Source organism: Ambystoma mexicanum, chromosome 10 (assembly GCF_040938575.1).
Source record: "Ambystoma mexicanum isolate Mex_15411 chromosome 10, UKY_AmexF1_1, whole genome shotgun sequence".
Lineage (NCBI taxonomy): Eukaryota > Metazoa > Chordata > Amphibia > Caudata > Ambystomatidae > Ambystoma > Ambystoma mexicanum.
In genome coordinates this window covers 1,267,080,055-1,267,104,103 of record NC_090932.1, presented here as the reverse complement: position 1 = coordinate 1,267,104,103, position 24,049 = coordinate 1,267,080,055, and the positions used below count along the sequence as shown (strand labels likewise).

General features: G+C 45.7%; 1 protein-coding gene across 1 annotated transcript in view; it reads right to left on the bottom strand.

Annotated features, from left to right (window-relative positions):
* IQCD (IQ motif containing D) overlaps positions 1-24,049 on the bottom strand; it is a 486,987-nt gene that overhangs the window by 92,510 nt on the left and 370,428 nt on the right. The window contains exon 4 of the mRNA XM_069619238.1: positions 16,833-17,066. Coding sequence (XP_069475339.1) covers positions 16,833-17,066 — 234 coding nt within the window. The remainder of the gene's footprint in view (positions 1-16,832; positions 17,067-24,049) is intronic.

The window sequence follows — 24,049 nt, the reverse complement described above, 5'->3', positions numbered from 1 at the left end:
GGATCATCTTGGGGGATTGAGGGAAAGTCCGGGAGTCTACCCTTCAGTGCGCGCCGCAAGCTCACATATTGCAGCTAGTCAGAGGGCCTACTCCGTAGTACTCCCGGCCGGTCGGCCCATTCGGTGAAATTGCCCTGTTCGAATGCGTCTCGGATTGTAACCAGTCCGGCCTCCGTCCAGCAGTGTATTGTTACGGTATCCACTCAAGGAGAGTGTGGTAGGACATTCCAGAGTGGAAAATCCCCATGAAAAGGTCGTGGGGTGCCAGCCTGTTTCCACATTTTGGCCGAGGCTAGGGTTGTGGAACCAACACGATCCAAGGGTTGGAATCTATTGTTACAAGGGGGGAGGTCTATCGAGCAGATATCGTGTCTTTCTGTAGTGAGGCCCTCCAGTTTAACTTGGAGTAGGGGGTCAGTGGCCACAAACCAAAATGACGCAAAGTGGGTCTGGGAAGCTATCCAATACCCCTCGAAATTGGGGGCCCCAATCTGCCCCTTGACATTGGGGCTGTTAGTGTTCCTAGCTTCAGTCGGACCACCCCAGAGTGCCACAAGAACATACTGATGGTGTGGGACAGTGTTGTAAAGAATTCTCAGCCCGGCCATAGGGGGACATTCAAAAATCTGTACAGGAGTCGAGGGAGTATCACCATTTTAAGGATGGCGATCTTGCCAGCTGGGGAGATCGGCAGTCCTGTCCATCCCGAGCACTTTCGAATGAGCGTGTTTAAATATTTCCTGAAGTTTGCATCATATGCTGTATTTAGATGTCGAGAGACCACCACGTCCAGGTATACAGTCTTGGTCTGTGCCCACATAAATCCCTGGGGATTCAAGGGGGGATGGTGGCCTCAGTCAATGGGAAAAATACGGATTTGGAACAATTTACTTGAAGGCCTGACAGTTCACTGAAGCGAATAACGGCTTCCAGCACTGGGGAGAAGTTATGTTCAGGTGAGCGGACATAAAGGAGAGCATCGTTCACATAGCGGGAGATGATCTCTGGGGGACCAGACAACCATATGCCCCTGTGCGCATGCCATTGGCATATCCTGTCAGCCAGTGGTTCAATAGCTAGTGCAAAGATTAGCGGCGAGAAGGGGCAACCCTTTCTCGTGCCTCTGGCTATCGGGAATTGGGTCGAGCACAGGTCTGCGGTGCAACTAGTCTATATTTTTAACTCAGTGCCACAACTTTGATTTGTTCTTTATTATCGTTTCAAAGTTTGGCATAGAGTCAAAATCATCAGGCTCAATATCCAGCACTGCTAAATGGGCCATAGCTATTGATTTTAGATCCGTGACAAAGCCATTCTTCCCATCGTTATCAATTTGTTTGCCCAAGAGTTGTAGCAGGCCATTTGGGTTTCGATGTGTTTTTCAGGAGTTTAGCAAATAGCAATGCTCTCTGTACACACAGCGTAGTCATTAGTGAAGGCAAAACAAATTCCAACTTTAGTACCTTAACCGGCACAGAGTTTATAACCGTACGGAGCAGTTTACCTTCAAGTCTATCTAGCCAAAGTACGTGTGTGCTAGGTAACGCATCAAGCGTGTATAGAATGGTAGGTATAATGCTAATGCGATAAACCTCTAAGAAACCCTCAATATTATATCCTCCACAATGCACTATGTAATTCTTCAAAACCAACCATGTTTTCCAGTGTTTTGCTGTAATCATTTCTGCGTAGTACAATGGTGGAGGTTTTATTCTCACAGGAAAGCCTAAATAGGTGAATTCCCTTGTTCTTTCGAGTGCGTCATCCTGCAGTTTCCATACAAAAGGTCTTTTCTCTGAGATGGTCTTTGTCTTAGATGTATTAATAACCATGTAGTTCTTTATGGCAGGTTCGCCAAGGCATCTATCGTACCCTGCAGTCTGATTGAACAATATTATATCATCCGCATATGATAGGCACAGTATTTGTTCTCCGTTTATCTTTGGTGGAAAATTAAGTTCATGTTCTAGATAAGCAGTGTAAAGATTATATAATATAGGATCCAGAACACAGCCTTGCTTTAGTATGCGATTCATTTGATAATTGGTGTGAACACCTGCTAAATTCAATCGAATTCTATTTGAGGTATGCGTGTATAGCTCTTGTATATAATGTAGTAATGTACAATCTATACCCCAGGTCTTACATTTTTCTCAAAATAGGGGTTGTGAGATAAGGTCAAAATCTTTGCTAAAATCGGCATAGCAGCAATACAGAGTAGCACCATTCTTGTTACTGTATTCAGCTATTAGATATTGAAGTGCACACATGTTGGTTATTTTACTATAGCTTTTTCTAAATAATGTCCAATATGTGCTTAGTATCTTTCAGCCCAAGTTCTGAGTTTTCTTAATAAAATGCTGGCGAAAATCTTCTGGCTAGTGTCCATTATAGTCAAAAGGCGATCGTTTGAAGGTTCCAATCTATCTCCCTTTTTGAAAATTGGGATGAGCATAGATTTGCGCTAGCTGGCAGGAATAGAGACAGTCAGTTCGATATGGGAATATAAAGACTTCAATATTTTTGCCTAAAGTTCAGGGTGACCTTTGAAGACTACATTTGGAATTCGATCTGGTCCAGGGGCCCTTGAGACCTCTTAAACTTTATAATGAGACTAACCAGTGTGTCTTCCTGTATGTCCAAGCCAGTAAAATGGATTTTTTTGTTTTCAGGTCCCTCTTTTAGGTTGATTGTGGGTTTGTTGTATAAATCATCAATATAGTTAAACCATATAACTTGCGATACAGGGTTGGGTTCAGAAGGAGACAAGGACTTTCTGAATTCATCGTAGCTTGACAAAAATGTGTGTGCGTCATAGGCTTTTAGCCATCCAAATAACTTTAACCAATTTGAGTTGTTATTTGAGTATTTATGCGGTTTCTGCCAGTTTTTGTACTGGCTGGGCAAATTTGTGATGCGTTTTTTTTTCTCATCGTTATTTAGCACGTAATTGCCCCCGACTGCTGCTCGTTCCCTACAATGAGACTGGATTTTAGCCTCTATTACAGCGTCAAATGGGGCGTTATTCTTAATATTGCCATAGTTGATCCCATTATGACTATTTATCGGAGCATTGTGCACTTTAATGCTAATCATGCGTTCCAGATCCCAGTCAGCCAATATCAGGGCGATCTGAAAGGTTTTTTGGTCAAGACATAAGGTATCATTAATTTCCTTTATATTTGTAGCGGACCAGTGTGGTCGGTTCTCCTGGTATGACTCGGATCTCGTCACCCTTAAACGCAAGTGCAGGGTGGCACAGAGGAAATGGCGTGCTTCGTGTTCATCCTCTGACAAACTGGCCTGCCGCCTGCTCCAAAGGCAATACCGTCTCTCCGTTCTCATCAAGAAGAGAGCCCTTATCCAAGCCCGCATCTCTGCGGCATCTAACAACTCGGCTGAACTCTTTAAAATCTGCAAGGAGCTTGCCAACCCTGCTGCAGTCTCTACCTCTCCTGTCCCCTCCCAGGCCCTCTGCACGGCACTGGCCTCTCACTTCATCTCTAAAACTCAGGACATCCTGTCCTCACTCTCCTCCTATCACCTCCCTCCCTCTCTTCCCGGCTCTTCCTCTGGCCCTTCTGCTGCCACCCCTCCTCCCTCCTTCTCTGCCTTTCCCCTTTTTTCTGCCGACAAGGTCTCCAGACAAGTCCGATCTATGAAAGTCACGTCTAAACAGGTTCACCCCTGTTCCTCCAAAACTATCAAGGACCACATCGACTCCCTGGCTCCCGCCCTGGCTGACTTTTGCAACCACTCCTTCGCCTCTGGAGTCTTCCCATCCCCCCTCAAGCACTCCCTTGTGCACCCTCTTCTTAAGAAACCCTCTTCCGACCCCTCCTGCCCAGCTAACTATCGCCCAATCTCCATCACTCCCTTCCTGGGCAAGCTCCTGGAGAAACTGCCCATCTCCCAGCTTAACCTCCATGCTGAATCTGTTCGTAGCCTTCATGACCATCAGTCTGGCTTCAGAGCTGCCAGGAGCATGGAAACTGCTCTCCTGAACATCCGTGAAGACTTGCTCTCCAACCTTGACTCTAACACTCCTTGTGTTCTCATTTTGCTCGATCTCTCTTCTGCCTTTGATACTGTCAACCATGCCATCCTGCTCAACCGTCTCCGTGATAACCTGGGTATCACTGGTCAGGCTCTGGCATGGCTGACTTCTTTCCTTTCCAATCGACCCTCCCAGGTCCAACTTGGGTCCTTCCTCTCTGTCGTCTTCTTCTCCACCTCTGGTGTTCCCCAGAGATCTAATCTCTCTCCCTGGCTTTTCAACCAGTATCTGTCACTCCTTGCCCACTGCATCGCCGCCCTCTGCCCCAACTTTCAGTGCTATGCGGACGATACCCAGCTCATTTTCAGGCTACCCTCGGCCTCCTCCTCTCCTTCCCTCATCTCTGACTGTCTGTCTGCTATCTAGGAATGGTGTGCCGCCAATGACCTCTGCCTTAATGCCAGTAAGACTGAGATTCTACTCATCGGCACACCCACTCCCTCCTTCCCTGCAGCTCTCTGGCCGGCCTCTCTTGGCCCTCTTCCTGCTCCTACCTGCAAGGCTAGAAACCTCGGGGTCATCTTCGACTCTACACTCTCCTTCTCTCCTCACATATCTGACGTCTCTAAGAAGTCACACTACCAGCTGCACCTCCTCAGAGGTATTCTTCCCTTCCTCTCCGTCACCCAGAAGCTCACTGTCTCCCGAGCCCTGGTTCTCTCGAAGCTGGACTACTGTAACAGCCTCTATCTTAATCTGCCTGCCTCCACTCTCCGCCCTCTGCAACTCATCCAGAACAGAACTGCGAGACTTGTCCTTGGCCTCAAGCCCAGGGACCGTATCTCTCCAGGACTGAAATCTCTACACTGGCTCCCAGTGGCTGCGAGGATCAAGTTCAAAACCCTCTGCATTATCCACAAGGCCTTCTGGGGCCTGGGGCCAAAATACCTTCAACTCTCTCTTCCTAAATATCTTCCTTCCTGAGCCCTTCGCTCATCCGTCTCCAACTCCCTCAGGGTCAGCCGCTTCTCAAAGCAACGAGCTGGGGGTAAATCTCTCTCCGTGGCAGGGGCCTCCCTCTGGAACAGCCTTCCTGCCTCACTGAAACTTGAGGAGAACCATCTCCGGTTCCGGAAGCACCTCAAAACCTTCCTCTTTGTTTCTGCTTTCTCTTTCCCTCTCCCTGCTAAATTCTACACTGAAATTGCACTGAATCTGCAACTGGGCCACTCTCACCGACCTCGGTCCTGGGCCCAGCCACTCTCCACTTGCACTGCCTCCCTGGCATCCCCTGCACTGCGGGACTGTCTCTGTATCCCTACAGCCCCCCCTTCCCAGCACTTGTCTGCACTTACCTTGCACTTGCCACCAGCTGGCCCTATTTATTTATTTATTTTTATTCTACTTGCTTGTACTGCACTTCCCCCTCCCCTTCCCCTTGCACTTTTCCCTTCCCCTACCCCTGCACTTGCGCGGTCTGAATGATACCTGGCCTAGTAGGATCGGTGTCTGTCTTCCCCTTGTTCCCCCCTCCCTGCCTCGTCGCGCCTTGAAACACTTGTGTATAGGTGCGTTACAAATGCCATATCATATCATATATCATATGTTGGAATTCATATTCAAGTTTCTTGTCATATTGATAAAAGTAATGTCCTTATCAACTGTCCAATTTAGGACGGCATGATCACTCAAATTAGTGAATTGGGTTTTAACAGGACAACAGCTCTTTCAATACTGCATCAGTGATGACATAATCAATATGTGATCCTACAATTCCATTTGTCCAAGTGTAACTATCAATATCTGACGTAGGTAAGGTACATCGTAGATATGTCAATTCGTAAAAACTTATATGTCATAACCAATAGCAAACAGTATCAATCGTAGGTGACATAAGAAGTGCACATTTCTTTTGTTTAAATCGCCTGCTACTACGATGGAACCCCTAGGAAATTTCTCATACCACTGTGAAATAATGTCAACAATTATACAATGAACATATTTAGTTTGTATCCCCCACCCCGCGGAGGGTCGTATAGATTTATAATCAAAATACAGGATAGTATGTCCTTTGATAACTGCAAAATCGCAGATAAAACCAAGGGAAAGGATATCTTTTGGAAATTGTGTCAAAATATAGTTTGACTTTGCACCAATCGCAAGGCCGCCACTGTCACATAACCTTTTAGAAGACACTGCATGATTGTGAATGATCCGATATCCGTCTATGTCAAACATTTTAGTGCACCAAGTTTCTTGAAGGATGACAACTTTGCTTGACTACACACTCTCTATCCCAGCTGGGTGGACAAGAAATGATCGGTATCCAGGTGTGTTCCAGCATATCCATTTTTGACTATTTTTGTTAGTCTCGAGTCAATTTGCTCCATTTATAATGCGTTAAAGGTTTCCAATATCCTATTTCTTGAATGCTGGTAATTGCTAAATCGCTGTTCGCTTGGAGAGCACGCAATGTCGCTCTTTTCGATTCTGGTAAATTTTTTATGTGAAGGCCTTTTTTTATTGCTTCAGGAGCTACTTCTGGGCATCTTCATTTCTTCACCTTGCGGCATGTGATAAGAAATGGGCCCAATTGCGTAAACGATGCTGCATGTGTTTTTAGTAGGCTCACCATCAATGATGAAGAATATTGCATGAAGGCCCAATTTGTGGGGCTGCCAGCCCTCTGAAGTTCAATTCTAATAATGTCAGAAAAAGTTATCGAATCGAAGTACAGTAACTGCTTGAATATGGATAGCAGATGGGACCTGTTCAAAAAAGGACTTTGGTTGGTGGGGTTAATTTCCTCCAAGATGATCAATTTTCCCAGATCTTTCATTGCACCGCTTGTGAGGATTGGTTTATCAGTTGTCATAGTATTAAACCTTGTGCCAACTTGTGGCATAATCTCAGGTTGAATGGTAGTAGCTGATACTACAGTGCCATTTTCAATAGAAAGACGTTGTCGCCAGCAGTTGGACGATTCTGAACGGCAACACGCGACTTCAGTATCCTGACATGAATTTCCAGACCTCTGTGGTCGTATATATCCAGTATGTCAGTGGAATGATGGTCAAATGGGCCATGAAGCTGAACTTGCCGGGCCGTGCCGTCTGATACTACTAATTTCTTCTGTGAATTTTGCGCTTCTAATTCAGAATTTTAAGTTTTTTCATTCTTTTTGTCATGATTAGGTGGAAAAAGAAACTTCCGGCTGTTATCAAATTTGACCGTTTTTGCTATTTTTATCGAAGCCATTTTTTTATTGCATTTTTTAGCTCTTGAACCGGCAGAATGTGTATCTCGTCATAGTCCCAGTTGTCAATGGGGGCATCAGCCGAGTGGATAAATAGGTATGGTGCCACTGTAGGTGAACTAAGTTCTCCAGCAGGCGGAGTACTGGATCGTTTTGTTTTCATAGGATTTGTTTCTCTTTTTCAGGCGATACTTTTTTTGCAATCACCATTATTATGTCCATCACTTTTAGTAATGTTAATTTAACGTCTAATTGGTCCTTTGCTATGGTGGCTATTAATGTTGAAAGAGCATCCACTTTTGATACGATTGTATTTATACCATTGGGAACAGACGTGTCGTTTATCCAGTCATCTTTTGTTGATACCTTTGTTCCTCGCTTTTGCAGCTTGTTTCAAAATGGTCTGAGGAATCCAAAGATGACGCAAAGGCGGCTAAGTTGGGAGAGTTGGACAAATCCATATCGATGACATTGTCATTGCAATTTTGATTAGGTAGCTCTTTTTCATCAGCAAGAGATGCACGCTACAGACCGACAACCATTTTCAGGAGTGAATTGTTACTATGAATTGTGTGAGAGAGTGTATTTTTTTTTAAAACCTTTATTTTTGGTTTTTGTATTATTCTATAAAGACATACGAACAAATACACACCCACATTAGGGTGGACTTAACTCTGCGCCGTGTCCCACCACCCAACCCCCCCCCCTCCTCCTCCCCACCCCCTGGCTCGGCCCATAGTTCAACTGTTTGTGCCGTCCTGATTCCAGGTCGATGTAGCATGGAAATGGTGCTGCTGGTTCTGTGCCTTCACTGTGACCTTTCTCCTGTGTCTGAGGCATCTGGTTGGCTGGTAGGGTCCTCCTCTGATTCTTTTAGCAAGAATGTTATCAGCAGACCCCAGATGTCTGGAGGCCGGGCATGTAGGGGAAGTTGTTTAACAAAGTCTGTTTCTACATCCTGGCAATAAAGGATGGCTTTGCGCCAGGCGATAAACGATGGGGGGGGGCCTCGGCCCCAGGACATGGCCACTCTCCTCCGGGCCAGTGTCAGCAGAAGGTCCGTCAGTTTCCTTGTCGGGGCAGAGAGCAGCCTAGTCATACCCAACAAGGCCGCTGTCTGGCGTGGTTGTATCGCCTCTCCCACTATTGCTGCCGTTGTCTCCAAGACATGATTCCAGAACGGTGTTATTTCGGGGCAGTCCCCATGCCAAGTGGACGAAGTCTGCTGAATGTTCTCCACATCTTTCACATTTTGCAGCTGTTTCAGGGCGATGCTTGTTTGCTTTCGCAGGTGTGTAATAGGTCTGGTGTAGAAAGTTAAAATGGATTAGTTTAAAGCGTGAGTTGAGGGCGATTTTTTGAGTCTGCTTCAGGATGTAGGTCCAGTCCTCCTCTGATATTGTACTGTGCAGGGACCTTTCCCATCTGATCTTTGCTTGATAGAGTTTAGGTGATTTATCAGTAATAATAGCTTTGTAGATTTGTGACACCAGCTTGCCTTCACCTTGTGCTTGAATGGCGTTGTGTAGTAATTGCCAGGTCTGTGGCTGACGTGGGAAGTCTGGCAGGAGCGCTTGAAACGTGTATCGGGTCCTAAAATAGAGGAATACATCGAGTGCGGTGTTGCCGCCCTTTGATTTTGCTTGTTGCGGCGTTATAAAGCCGTCCTCTGTGAAGAGATCCCCCAGAGTCTCAATTTTCAGTTTTTCGGCCCACTGATGAAATACTTTTTCAGACGTAAGCGGAACTCCTGGAATGAATTTAACGGGCAAAAGGGGAGAGTATCTCGTTTTTACCCCGTACCTTTGGGCCAATCTCAGCCAAACTCTATATGTTGACAGCATTACGTTCATGGTGGAGTTGGGAACGGGAATTTGACTGAAGATGACTGCGGTTAACAGGTTCGGTGTTGCTAGCGCCCGTTCCACCTGAACGTGAGGTCGTATTGTGTGGGAGGCATACCAGTGACTGAGAAATTGCGCTTGCGCTGCCCAAAAGTACTTTTCCAGGTCTGGGAGGGCGAGGCCACCGCTCGCCACTGGAAGTGTTAGTGTTGCATATGCCACTCTGGCCGGTTTGTCTGCCCATAGTAGTTCGAGGACCATGCTTTTTAGTCTCTTCAGATAAGTTTGAGGAAGGAATATTGGAATAGGTAGAGTAATTTTGGTAGGATCACCATCTTGACCAGGGAAGCTCTTCCCCAGAGCGTTAGTGGTAGGGTCTTCCATCTTGTCACTTTTTCCTGGAGGGACTTGGTCACCTCTTCGTAATTGTCGCGGAACACCTCGTGGTAGCTCAGGGACATTTGGATTCCCAGGTATCGGACATTGGACGTTTTCCATGTGAATTGGAAGTCATCTTCGAAGGGTTTGGTGGCTGGGGTCAGCAGGAATATGATGGACTTTGATTGATTGATTTTCAGGCCGGAGGCTGTCCCGAATTTGATTACTTCCCTCATGACTGGGTTCAGGTTCTCTTCGGGATCGCGAACGAACAGGACCACGTCGTCCGCGTAGAGGGATATGATGAGCTTGTGTGGTCCAATAACGAGTCCTCTTCGTTGTCGATGTTCTCTTAGGATGGAGGCCAGCGGTTCCATCACCAGGGCGAAGATCAATGCTGAGAGTGGACAGCCTTGTCTGGTGCCCCTCTGGAGTATCACTGGAGCCGATTTTGCCGAACCTATGATGATGTTGGAGCGCGGCTCGTTGTACAATAACGATACTAGTTTGATAAAGCGGGCTCCCAGACCCATTCTGGTGAGTACAGCGAACATAAACGGCCATTCCACCGAGTCGAATGCCTTCTCGGCGTCGAGGAGGACCGCTATTGCTTGAGTTGAGGGGTCTAGTGCTTCAATGACGCCGAACAACCTCCTGATGCCGAAGGTCGTGTTGCGGCCTGGGATGAAGCCTGCCTGATCTGCCAGGACGAGGGTGGGCATCAATGGTAGTAGCCTTTTGGTAAGCACCTTTGCGAGAATTTTGTTGTCGAGATTGAGGAGGGAAATGGGCCTGTACGATGCACAGTCCTCTGGTGGCTTGCCTGGTTTATGCAGGAGGATGACGTTGGCTTCACGGGAGGAGTGGGGGAGTGTCGCTTTTTCTAGTGCCTCGGCGTATACTGCCTCCAGAAGGGGGGCGGTGTGAGGGAGTGTATGATCTAACGTTTCTATTGATGATACAGAAGAGTTTGTTTTTGTCAATCTTTGCTTCGAAAAAAAAAGGAACTTCCAATTGGGAAAGGCTTGATTGCTTTGGCATTTTTTACTTACGGTAATCTTTGACTTTAAGTCTACACCTTTTTTTTTGGTGACACGTGAAGTGCGAACAGTGGTGCTACGTAGTGTGGATTTGCGGGAAGAATATGTTCAGTTCATAGTTTCTTGTGCAATGGTCTTACCAGGCTCAGGCGACACAAGACACTCAGCACTCGGCCACACTCAAGCTCGCACGACGCGCGTGCTGATGTGCACGGCTATTGGCCTTATGGATGTGCCTTCAGGCAGGGTCAGAGCCCGAGTGTCGATCAGCTGTAGGCATGGGCAGTCACATGCAGAATCGCTGATCCAGCTCGTTACGGCTCTCAGAAAATCCAATGCAGAAAAGCGTGCAATAGTCCCAGTAATACAGGTCACTCAGCCACAATCAAGCTTGCACAAATTGCTTATGCAACTTGGCCATAATACAATGAGGTTGCGCAGTTGGTTCACACAAGCAGAGAAAAACTGATCTGAATCAAGCTTTCCATTTACACTGGTAGTAACTGAGAAAACGCGTGACACCTTTTGCACTGGTCTCAGTGCAGATCCAGAAGCCATCAAACAGGAGTGCTACTGAACTGTTCATCAACACACCTTGGAGAGGTCAGCCTACAAGAACGTTTAGGGCCCTTAAGATGTTTTCTGTGGCCTGATAGAAGACACAGCAGACCAGTTATTACCCAGGTTTAGTGTCTCAGGACTGCTGTGGACCCTGCTAATGTAGACATACATGGCCAGAGTGTGGGTATGGCGGCTTCCACAGTCCCCTTAGAAGGAGCCAGTTTTGTTCCACTATTCCTATGCCTTTCCACGGTAGAGTCGAAGTGCAGGAGCTTCCACAGCCTCTTTGGTGACCTGATAACATCAGCATGGAAAGAGTCTTGCAGCAGATATTTTTGTCATGAACCGTCGTCTGCGTCCCTTCTGGACTTCGTGGTCCCTGACCCATAGGGGATTGAATACGGTAATCCTTCCAACATGGCCGCTTGATATGGAACGCTGCTTGCCAGTCTCTGCGCTCCACGCTCTACGTTCTACAAAACAGACACGTCCCCGCGGCTCTGCGCATCTCAACGCTACCGCTTGCTGTAGTTGGACGTGTGTTGCCGGAGTTCGCCCGGAGCTTTCTTCTGATTCTTGGTTCCCAGTTCCTTGAATTCCCCTTCCTTCCGCCCTTTCCTCTGCCTTACCTCCAATCTTCCTGGATTTTCACCCGTGCTCGGGTCACGGCATTCCGTACCTCCGAGTGCAAGCATCATTTCTTCCTGGTCTCCGTCCTGGTCATCTGAACGTATCCTGGAGTTGGATTATGAACATTACGCTGGAATCCGAGGACCAGCACACAGGTTTATACAAATCCCGGACCGTGAGAAAGAAGACGCCACAGAAGGTTGCAAGCAAACAACAAAAACAGGTGAGAAGGGGAGAGACTTGTGACAATTTTGCCCAGCAAGACAACGGCTGCCTAGAGCACTGCATTCACATGCATGGTAGCTTGAGCTGCAGGAGTGCCTACTGGGCACTGTGGGCAGAGTTTGAACATTACTACTGCCACAGTCTTAAAGGTCCTCGGACTGATCATGTGATTTGGTTTGATTCTCACGGGATCGCACATAGACCGACCGCACCACGGCCTTGGCCAATCCATCATCTGATCCTGCAATCTGTGATCGATCTGCACTGTCAGGTCGATGTATTCAGCACATCTTTCCGGGCGATTTACTACTTGGGCTAATACGTCCTTAAGGTCCCCTCACAAGCCTTGGTAAAAGAGCGTAGTTCTTTTCACCTCTGGCCAGTTAGTTTGTGCTATCAGACGATTGAAGGAAGCAATATATGTTAGTAGGTCTTGATTACCCTGCCGTAGTGATAACAGTTCATTGTCTAGAGCCCGCCCTTGAGTATGCGGTGCAAATAGTTTCTCCATTTCACGCTGGAAACCTCCAAAGTCTCGAAGCAAAGGGTCATCCTGGTTTACCAAGGGTATTGACCAGTCTGCTGCACTACCTCCCAAATATAAGAGTACAAATGCCACTCTCGCTTGATCGTTGGGGAATGCCCCAGGTCTGCACAAGAAATGTAGGCGACATTGAGTCATAAATATGGTGAACTTATTTGGATCACCTGTGAAGCGTTCTGGTGGGGCTAGAGGGACCCCCCCCCTGGAAGAACCACCTGTACTGGCGTGTGCTGTGGAGGCGCAGCAGGAAGGGCATACCCCGGAAGTGGAACCTGGCATGCCTGTGCCTGGAGCATTTGCCTTGCTAGTTTGTCTGTCCGCTCCTGGTTCACAATTAGATCCCTCCTTAGGGCATTGGTTTCCTGTCTTGAGGCATGAACTTCAGCCCGTAACTCTCCCAGTAATCCGGCCAACTGGTCTGTTTCAGAAGTTTCCATAACGCCCAGGCAGAGATTCGATGAGGCTATGCATACTGTTATGCTCACCTGGTCTCTGTGGAGACGTTGGGGCACAGTTGCAGCCCTCCCAGGGGGTGAGGTCACTTGGGTCCGACCTTGCCCTCTCCGCTAATGTGGTGACTGGTGGTAATTGGTGATGCTGCTTGGGACTGCTCCTGTTGATTAGTTTTGGCGAGCATTCCGTCCTGCTGCTTCTGGCAGGGGCGCATGTATGATCTGGACGGAGTTCCCTCACTGGTCCCTTGCACATGGCAGTCCAGTCCTGCTGCGACTAAGCCACTATACTTCAGGTAAGTGTTCCTGTTTGTCTTTGTTTTTCCTCGTCTGTTTTTGTTGTATTGTAAAGTTTGTTGTCTTGCACTGCTGTCCGTTCCACTTTTGATGTTTGCTCTTTTGCTCTCTTCCCTTGCAAGTGATGTTGCCGGCCCGGCAGAAGGTGCAGAGCTAGAGGCGACAGCCGGAGAGAATGAGGAATGAAGCTGCAGCGGTACAGTAGCTGGTAAGTAGTTAACTAGGGGGCGCGCAGGGTTCAAATGCGGCACGGTCATAGGACGGATGTTCGAACCTTGTCTGTCTTCTTCTTTACAGGGTCTGAGTTCGTGGATGCAGAGTGCGGTGCTGCAGCGTCAGGATCAAGATCACAGGATGTCAGGAGATGAGTCTGCAGATGAAGTGATGAAGCACTGGTTTCCTGGAGGTGAGTATGCAGGAGAACGCCTGGTTTCCAAAAGTAAGTAAACTGGTCCAAGCAGCGGTGAGCGTCACGTTGAATGCGAGTGAACAGTAACACGAAGCACTAGCCTTAAGGATGGAGCAGCTTATATAGCTGAGCTTCTGAAGCCATGCCTACCAGGTTCAGCCTGCCTGCCACACCCGATGAGTCAGCAGGTGAAGACCAGGCCTAGGGAGCCACACCCAATGAGTCAGCAGATGTTCTCTGGAATAAAGGCTTTGAGTTCCTGGAAAATTCTTGTAAAATAAAAGCACTCCTGCACTGAAATAAAGTAAAAGCACTCCTACACTGAAATAAAGTGTACCTGCTCACATCTTTATATGAGCCTGGCGGCAGGACTGAGTCCATCCAGGGCCCCCTGTGCTTATAGGTCCCAAAGGGACATAAGTGAGTCAAGTGACCCACTGCCCCCGTCACTAGATGGTGTGGTTTTTGAGTTCTGGGGCCTGTGGCCTGTGGCCATGACATATATTACATGGCCACTGTGTTGTCCGTCATTATAAGGACATTCTTGCCCTGTACAGAGGGCAGAAAGGCCTTCAGTGCTAGTCTGACTGCCCTCAGATCCAAAACATTGATATGTAGTTTGGACTCAAATGGAGACCAATGACCGCTGATTGTCAGATCGTCGTCATGTGCTCCCCCACCCAGTGAGTGAGGCGTCTGTAACTACAGTTATCTCCCGCCATGGCTGCCAAAAAGGTTCTCCCTTCAGAATGTTGTCCATAAAGGCCCACCACATAAGATCCTGTGCGACCCAGCTTGGAACCTGAAGGTCCGACATCCTGCCTGAGAATTGGGACCATTGAGTCCTGAGAGATCGCATTCTCAGGCGAGCCTCTGGCACCAGAAAAATGCAGCAAGCCATAAGGCCGAGCAACCTCAAAAAACCGAAGGCCTAGAGACACTTGGCACTCTGGATTTGGTGACCATCTGCAGAATGGGGTTACGTAAAGGACATCTTTGCCCGCAGTTGTGGCATTTTTTAAACCCTGATCTTGGAGTCAATGATGCCGACGAAGATGCCATTATTGACCCGATAGGTTTCTCGAAAGAACCGAAGCGCAACGATCTTCCGAAGCAATAGCTCTCGTGGAAAAACAGAACTGAAGCCAACAGTCACTGAGCACACTATATGTACCAGTGGTGACGTCGACATCGGGATGGAGGCCCTTCGAGGGACATCGAGTTGACCGGCATCGATGCACAGCGCCCCCTGATGAATTTCTTTTTACAGGACAGCTGAAGCTAAAAATGGATATATCAAAAGATAATGTGTGGGAGGACACAATCCATTTGAAAGTGAAGTACTTCTCTACTTCCTGTGAAAGACAAATATGCAGTATGGACTGTCCCTTTTGACATTGTAATAAAAAACCCATATTAAAACACCTGCTCTGATATAGATTAGAAAAAAAACCTCAATGGCTGGGAACTGACCAAACGAGGATTGCACCATTTGAAATGGATGTGGGTAAAACCGAAAAAAGAATCCCATAAAAGTAAAGTAAGTGTGGAAACACAGCACAAAACTTTACCACAAACAAAAGGTAATCTGGCGACTTTTACACAGCGACATTATCACAGGGAAACAAACGAAAGAAGCAGAGAGAAAAGATATTTCTGAAAATACAATGGGCCCTCCTACCCATAAACATTTTTAAAAAGCAGACTGGAATCTCGTAACACGGCAAAAAAGCAACACGCTAAATCTAACAGCTCTGCATATAATAGTACAAGGGGTGCAAGAGTGAGAGCTTTCCGGCGTAGTTTCGCCCCATTCATTCACGGAAAAAAGGGAAGTAGAAAAAATACTTTTTCTTTCATACCCCTCTGTGACAGATCGGAATGATTAAACAGCTGTGAGTGACTGGGTGCATAATTAGGGACAATCAATTAGCTAAGATCTGGTGTGTCTAGAATTGGGTGAGGTGGCCACTCTCTGAAGCCTTTCGACCACGGAAGTGCTCCATTAATAAATCAGAAGACATGGTGACTGCCTCAAAAACCCTGCGGTGTGGAGAAGGGCAGCCGCATCAAATTGCTGTGAGGAACCAGCTATAGTATCTGCCAAACGAGGTTAGCAGGTTGGCACATCTCGCCAGCTGAGTGACCAGGCACAAAGCAGCACGCTTCACCAATCATGAAATGAGAACGGATAAGCAGGCAAACATCAGCAAGAGTCCCACAAGAACTGAGGGAGAGAGTCTTGCTAGCAAGAAGCTGAGCCCACATTGAGAGGATAGGACAATATGTAGACAGAGCCAGCTAAGTCCAGGGAGTCACACTGCATACATCGGATATTCAATCCACCTTGGCAAGGCGAAGTGCTCAAACGTACTAAAACTGTACAAAAATGGGTTTAAAATTCCAGACTGTAAAACTTTTGAATTCAATGTTTACCTGCGGTGTCCATCTTTTCTATTGTTGAGTCTGTCACAAGTGTTACTGGAGCATGCCTTTCGTCTTCCCAATAAACATATCAACTAGTGGGTGTTGGGGAAGAGGCGGGTCGTGGTGTGGAGTAACTGGGTTTGCATGCAGCAAACTGCTTCCAGGCAAATAATCACTTATGTCCAGGGTCAGACTGGGGCCTAAAATTCGCTCGGGTACAAATTAAAAAGTGCTTACAGTTGCAAATGGCAATTAATTCCTTTTGTGACAGACTATTTGAGTAGTGCCCAAGGGGGAGGTTTCTGATCAAATGTGAAGCAAATTGTGCATTTTAAAGAATATTTATTCAATAACACTTGTCAAGACTACTAGCTACATGGTGAAGTACTCATCAAATTGGCCCACATGGGCCAAAAGAGTGGGCCACTTTGAGACAAAGAAAACTTGTCAACACTTGAATTTAGTGTTTTTGGTTCGGCGTTTTGCCCTATTGCCCTATAGGCCAGTCTGAGCCTGCTTATGGCCAATTTTAATCTAACTGGAAGTATTTATTATGCTCCAGAGTAGTTATGTCTCTCGATCACTGGATTAAGTCACCCACAGTGATGAGCATGGATCCCATCATAACATGCTGGACATATCATTCATACAATGTCCCATAACTGCTTTACTCCGAAATCAGCAGAGAAATCCATCTGAATGGAAACAAGTGGAAGGGTAGGTAAGCTGTGAAGCAAGCATTAATCTTTAGGGACTCCTTTCTTCCCTTTACCTTGCGTAGAGCAACTTCAATCTCCTTGTGTTCTGCAATGTCATTGTTAAGCTGTGTCCTACTGCGCTGGAGATCCTGTTGAAGCTTGGTGCAGTTGGTCTCGCAGACACGATTGTCAGATTTCTGCTGTTGGTCTGACTCTTGGCTGGTACGTCGGACGATCTCCTCCGAAAACCTCTCCAGTTGGTGAAGTTGGATTTTCAACTGACGGATAACTTCATTCTTCTTAGCAATCTAGAAGGAGCAAGAGAGACCCATTAGGGCACCTCAAAAGGGTTACAATGTCAAACATTGCTACTAAGTGACCTTCTGCACACAAACAACCACAAAGCACTTTTTTTGGCTAGAGAGCTCAAAGGTTAAATCTCCAAATTAGAACGGTTCACATTACAGAACTAAGTCTACAATTATGATAATGAACCTCAATTTCAAAGTGAAAGACCACTGCTAATACAGCACTACGGGCTGCATAGCTCTACCAATGCAACTCAGTATTGAACTAACCCGATTATTACAGTATAGTGACTACAAATCCTTCTTCCAGTGTTCCTCAATCAAGTAATGCAGAACACACTATTTTTCCAGTGGGTAATTCCTCACACAACCCTTCCATTGTACCCACACCTTACACATTCTTTCCACTGCAACCGGGTTAATCATTCATCACAAGGGGTGTGTGACTTCTGCATATGGATTTTTGTGCCCATTATCAATAAATAATTTGTACCATTTTTTGGGTGTTCTAGTTACCACGGTTTTTCTACAAAGCCGAATTCATCTACAAGTGAAATCTTAACCTTTGACATATCCCGATGCAGTCACTGGACAATGACAGAAAAGTAAATATGAGTATTAGTGCTGCTTCTTGATGTTTCGCTGTGTTCACCCTGCACGAACCCACAAGCAAATGAAGGGTATGTAGTTCCTGGGATTCTAACACTGGCCAAATAATTCGAGCATGGCTTTGCATATGAGCTACTATTGCCTTCAAAGATGGTAAAGCAGGATAAGTTTATTCGGCTCAATGTCTCAGGACAATTTACACAGTCTAAAAAGAAGACTATACACTACAGATCCATAGACCTTCTGATTTTGCTCTCTGCAAGGAATCTATAAGGGCTCACTCGCCGACCTTTCTCTCTTCATTTTAACAATCAGGGGCTTCACTAAAAAGGTAGCTCTTGATTTGTGATGCAACAAATTACACAATATGGGAATACTATTTTGCCACCCATAAAGATGGAAAGACACACCATCCAGCACTCTTTTTGTACTGATGGGATCTGGGGACGAGAGACACCCACCTGTTGTGAATTGTGCTACCTGGCGCAAGTAAATGGGGGATTCCTGCGATACATTTCTCTAGCCCCAGTGCCCCTGGTTCATCATCACTAAAAGTCAATACTATTAATAAGACTCATGAATGTATAGTCAGTTGGCATTAAGCTCTGTCCCCAACTGCATGTATAGCCTTCTGCTTCAGTAATGGGTTGAGCCCACAATGCCCGCAGAGCAAGAGGTTTAAGAAATGCTCCTGCGTGGTGGAGCAGTCCCAGGGACAAGTGCAGCCCTTCTTATGTCAGCTTGCAGTGGAGGAGTTAATCTATTGACCTTAATCTTGGACCGCTACAAGCCATATCAGCAGTGATGGGGAGTCGGATCCACACTGGACTAATGCTGCACTTCAACCTGACTGCAAACTGGGAGACTTCCATTTAAGCCCACTGAGAAGCAACAATATGTACTGAGCCTAATTACCAATAGGAGCCTAACTATCAACAAGGGCTGACAAGACACTTAAGTGCGAAGGGCGTGGATGTTCGTCCTGAATTCCCATAAGGAATCATTGTAGGCTAAACCCATCCCAGCACTTAATAGGCAAGGGAAAACACATCGGGCCTCATTACAAGTATGGCAGAATGGGAACAAATTGGCGGTAACGGAATTGCCTCAAATATTCCTGCTCCGCCATACTACATGAAAAAAATAGTCAGAATTACCACTGTGTTAATTCTGCCAAAAAGGCCCCATAGTGTCCTATGGGCTCTTAAAAAATATGGTTTTTCACTGCTACCACCACTTGTAATCCAGTGATAATTCCACCGGACCAAATGTCAGTAACAGTAATTCAGTTGGGCAGTATTCCGGCGGATTTACCACCGGAATACTGACCAAATCGTAATGAGGCCCATGGAGAGAAACAAGCAGAAAGGTGGACTAACCAACCCCGCTTGGAGAACATGAAGTGCCCAGGGAATAACAAATACACACTTATTTCGTTATCACACTAATCAAGATTAGTATAAAAGAGCTCAGGGCTTGGAAGTAAGTATTACAGACCTGCTGAAAATGCATCAAACACATAGTTTCCCCACTTAAGGCAGTGATAGTAAATTGGCTTGACAAAGACAATGAAGTGCGCAAAGGCAGAGACTGATTTTCTTGCCCAGGAAGGCAACATTGCGAGAGAGTGCGAATCTCTATAAATTGAAAATCTGAGAGAAACAATGGGATGGGGTGGGGTAAGCTATCTCTGGGTGAGGGTGTACAATTCACAGCCTGACAAAAACTCAAAGCAAGAGGGAAGAAATACCTGGTGGTAGTAGGAGTGTAATAGGTGCTTATGTTTGCTCAGGGGGACCCATGGCTAGAGGGCGGGGGGATAGGTGTGCCTTCAAATAAATCTCAGGCAAAGATGAAATACTTGCTGGTTGGAGATTATCAAGAAGCGATCAGGGTGCCATATTACTAGAAGCAAGCAAGCCGCTATACCATAGGACTGAAACTATCAAGTAACAAGCAGGGGTCTAGATCCCTAGGAAGAAAGCACAGCACTATATCCCTGAGAAATCAGGAGTGCACTATATATATCACAGCGACAGAGATTGCCATGAAGGAAGCTGGATGCTATATCCCTAGTACCTGCAAAACTTTAAATGGCCTTTAGTTAGGGAATCCTAGGGAAATCAGTATTCCCATGTACATATAGAGTTAGAACCTTTACCAAGGTAACCCTTATTTGTAGCAAAATTCCCCTTATAATGTATAGGTGTTGCGCCAACCAATACCGACAAATTAAAGGTTTTGAACTGTAAAACCTCTGACTGGTTTGTGTTCCTTTGATCCTTCTTCACCATGTATATTGAAATATGTAGGAGCATTTAGTCAGTGAAGTAAAAGGATGTTAGGCATGAACAGATCAGCCTAGAATGGCGTGCTGACATGCAGTAAATCAATTTCCGCACACGCAAGTGTTTGTCATATGTTTCATGCAAATCTCTTTCGTTGAAGTAGAAAACCCAAAGAATTTAAACAACTAGGGCAAACATACTTAATGTCTGATTCCGAAAACCTTAAATAAGTGGGGAAGTAGGAAGCAGACGTTTGCCCTTGTTGGCTGGTCCGACAGGCTCACTGGAATTTAGCACTTATTTAAAGCAACACGTTTACAAATCAGGGGTTTTCTAATTCGTCTCCCTCAGATAGGAACACGTCAATGGGGCAGTTCAAACAAGGCAGACTTAACTAGATCACCCAATTGCATGGATGTCTGATATTTATTGGTTGACGTAATGCTTGGAGTGCTACAAGCAGTAAAACATGACTGGTGTATATTAATGCATTCAGCAGAAATTACAAGCACGGGGTACCCTCTTGTTGGTGAAGAAATACAAAATGTCACTTTAACCAAGAACGTAGTAGATGGACAACAATTGAGGGAAATGTTACCATACAAGAACACAATATTAGAGACTTTCGGAAACGATTAAAGGCTTTATACATCAAATAAACCATCAAAAATACCCCAATGCAGAATTGGTTTGGAGGGATTATGTTGCACTCATTTTTGAGTTGACTTTGGAAGACTTAAAATAAATATACATCCCAATAGGCATAGCAATATTGTGGTCCCCTGGGAATGTGGGCATACAATTAAAACAAATATATTAATTTGTTCATTTATAGAGCGCACCTAACCCATAGGTATCTGGGCGCATTACTTGAAGTTACACATTGAGTTACAATACAAATAGGTGAGACAGTGCATAGGATTTGTTACAAGTGCATCACAGACAAATACAGACATGTACAGGTTAACAGTAGGATCAAGGCATTATTGTGCCTCCTGTGTAAGGAGCCAGGATTTTACATTTTTCCTGAAACACAAGTATGAAGGTTCTGCTCTTGGGGCTAAATGAAGGGCGTTCCATAGTTTTGTCGCTAGAACAGGGAAACTACTGCCCCTGCTTTCTGTAGCTTAAATCTGGGAACCGTGTGGCAGTGTAGGTGTATGGTCCTCGTGGGTCGGGCTGAAAGGTTTCTTGAGAATTTGTGAGCCAAGTATTTGGGCGCTGAATCAGAGAGACATTTGTGAGTGAGTGCTAAAGTTTTGAATGTGATTCTGTCTTTGACTGATAGCCAATGTGCATTGCGTTTTACCGCCGATATATGGTGGGTTATTGGGATATTCAGTGCAGTTCTACATGCATTATTTTGGAGTATTTGCAGTTTTTTTAGATTTTTGCTGATTAGATTCTAGGTACAAGGCATTGCAGTAATCTAATTTGGATCATATAAGCGCTCTAGCTGTGGAGGAGCAACTTGACAGGAAGGGTCTGCAAGTATTAATTAGTTTTCAGGTACAGGCTGTGGCAGAGGCTGTCGCGTTGTCTTGTCTTGTCAAGGTCAATGAGGAGTCGAGGTAAATTCCAAGTGTTTTCACATCCTTGGAGACATTTAGGTTGTTGCCATCTATATAAAAAGGAGTTGAACTGCCTATCAAGTCTATTGAGTCTAGTCTGGGATCCAATGAGAAATAACTGTCTTATCATTAAGACAGAGGCCGTGTGTGGCCATCCATGCTTGAATGATTAGGTAAATATTGTTAAGTAGTTTTGAGTCAAGTGTCGTAATCGCCAGTGATAGGGATGAGGATTTGGGTGTCATCAGCATAGTTAGTGTAGGTGACACCCAAATGGTCTGGTCATCGAAGAGAGGCTTCGTGAAGATATTATAAAGCGTTGGAGAAACGCATGAGCCCTCAGGAGTACGACAAGAGACCTGTGCAGGTTCGGCCGACGCAGTTGGTGCGAACACCCTCATGGTTCTGTTGTCCAAGAAGTATTGTATTCAGGTGGTAGCTTTGGCTGAGGAATGGGCTGCTGACGATGTGATTGCACAGGTGATTGCACAGGACTTTATGATTGACTAAATCAAAGGCATCTGATAAGTCTAATAGCAGAAGGAGGGCTAAATTACCTTTGCCTTTTATGTCGTCCATCTGAGTTTTTACATATATCAAGGCTGTTTTGGTGCTGTGTCTAGGTCCAATGCCTGATTGTCGTAGGCCAAGAAGGATATTCGTTTCAAGATGTTCCTGTATCTAAAAGGTATGCTGCCCTATTTAGAATTTTCAAAAAGAAATTGGTACTGTGGTTATCGGTCTATAATTTGTCGGAATGTTAGGATCAAGGCTAGGTTTCTTTTTATAAGTGGGAGGACCCAGACATCCTTCAAATTAGTTCGGGCCGTACTAGTTCCAAAGGATGTGTTTATTAATGTTGTGATAAAGGAGCATGATCCCTCGCTGCCTGTTTGATAATAGTTGCCGGGAAGATGTCCCTGTGGCATCTTGATGGTTTGAGGCTCGTTATTATGCTCTCTAACTCCTTAATGGTGATAGGGGAGAACTTGAATAGGTTGCAAGGTTTAGAAGAGGAAGCCTGGGGCTTATGTGGATTTGAGTCAGGGGTGAGTACGTTTTTTTGTTTCAATTTTTGCTTGTAGAAGCGCAATTTTGTCAAGCAAAGCTTTTTTGTAGGTTAGTACACCAGGTAATGTCTTTGGTGCAGGTTTCTGGTGGTGGTATAGGAGATTCTAATCGTCCAAGAATGCTGAAAAGTTATTTCGTGCTTGATTTAGCTTGGTTGATTCTGTCATAATAAGTGTTGCTTTTAGTCTGGCGAATGTCAGTTTTGTAGCTATTGGAGGCTTTTAGGAATTTTTCTTTGTTTGGTGCTGAAGGGTGGCTTTTCCATAAAGGTTCAGCGTTTCTTTTGTTGCTACGTAATATTCTGAGGTTAGGGGCGAACCAGGAATTTAGGTGAGCGCGTGGCTTGGGTTTGTGCATTTTCAATAGCACTGCTGTGTCGATGTCTTGATGTAACGTTTGGTTGTACAGCTCTACTAGTGATGAGGGGTCCGTGTTAAGGTTAGAGTAACTGATAATAGGTTGTAGTAGGGTCAGTAATTTCTCTACTGTTATTGCAGTTATTTCTGGCGAGTACTGAAGGTGCAAACGAATTGCAGTTGTGTGGTCGGTTATTATCCTGAATGGTGAATGAAATGATGTGGTGGTCGGACCAGGCGCAGGGTGCTTTGGATAGTATGTTGGTGTTGCAATTGAGGTCTGCGATCCAGTCTAGGGTTCTCCCTTTACTGTGTGTGGGCTTAGTAATAGGCTGTGAGAAGCCTAATTCAGAGATTGTGTTGGCGTTGGCTAAGGCATGGGCATCATTTAAGTCATGGAGGCCTAGATTAAGGCCTCACAGCAAAATGATTTGGGATCCTGGTTTGGTGTTTGCAGTGAGGAGTTGTGTGATATCGTCCTTAATGGTAGATATAGGTCCTGGCGGTCTATATATGAGGTGGATAGTTATTGTTCGAGATGCCTTGAGGGGTAGTTGGATGGACAGAGGTTCTTCTCACGGGAATGGTTGATTAAGTAGGGCGCTTAGGCCGAGTTGGGTTTTGGCAATAAACGGGACACTGCCACCTCTGGAGGATTCTCTGTCTAGTCTGATGATAGTATAATTGTCCAGTATGGCTAATGAGAGTGCTGGCCCTGCCGCAGCATGAAGCCAAGTCTCATTTATATCTAAGAAGTCAAGCTCATTTAAAGTCATGAGGTTGGCAATGTGTAGCGCATTTGCTGTCAAGGATCTTGCGTTTATAAGTGCTCCCTTTATGAGAGGGGTGATGCTGTCAGTATTACTTATCAGTAGGGTGATGTTTGCTAGTGGGGTGGAGTCATTATTAATTTTTCTATTAGCAAGTTTGATTGTTTTTCTCTTCGTAGGTAAGGTCTTAGTATTATTTTACTTCTGCGGTTGGGTAGGGGTGGATAGGTTTTCTTGAGTCTGGATCCTAACCTAGAGTTCCTGATTTGATTAAGGCAAGGTTGGTTAGGTGTGGGTCGTTTGGCTTAAAGCTGGATC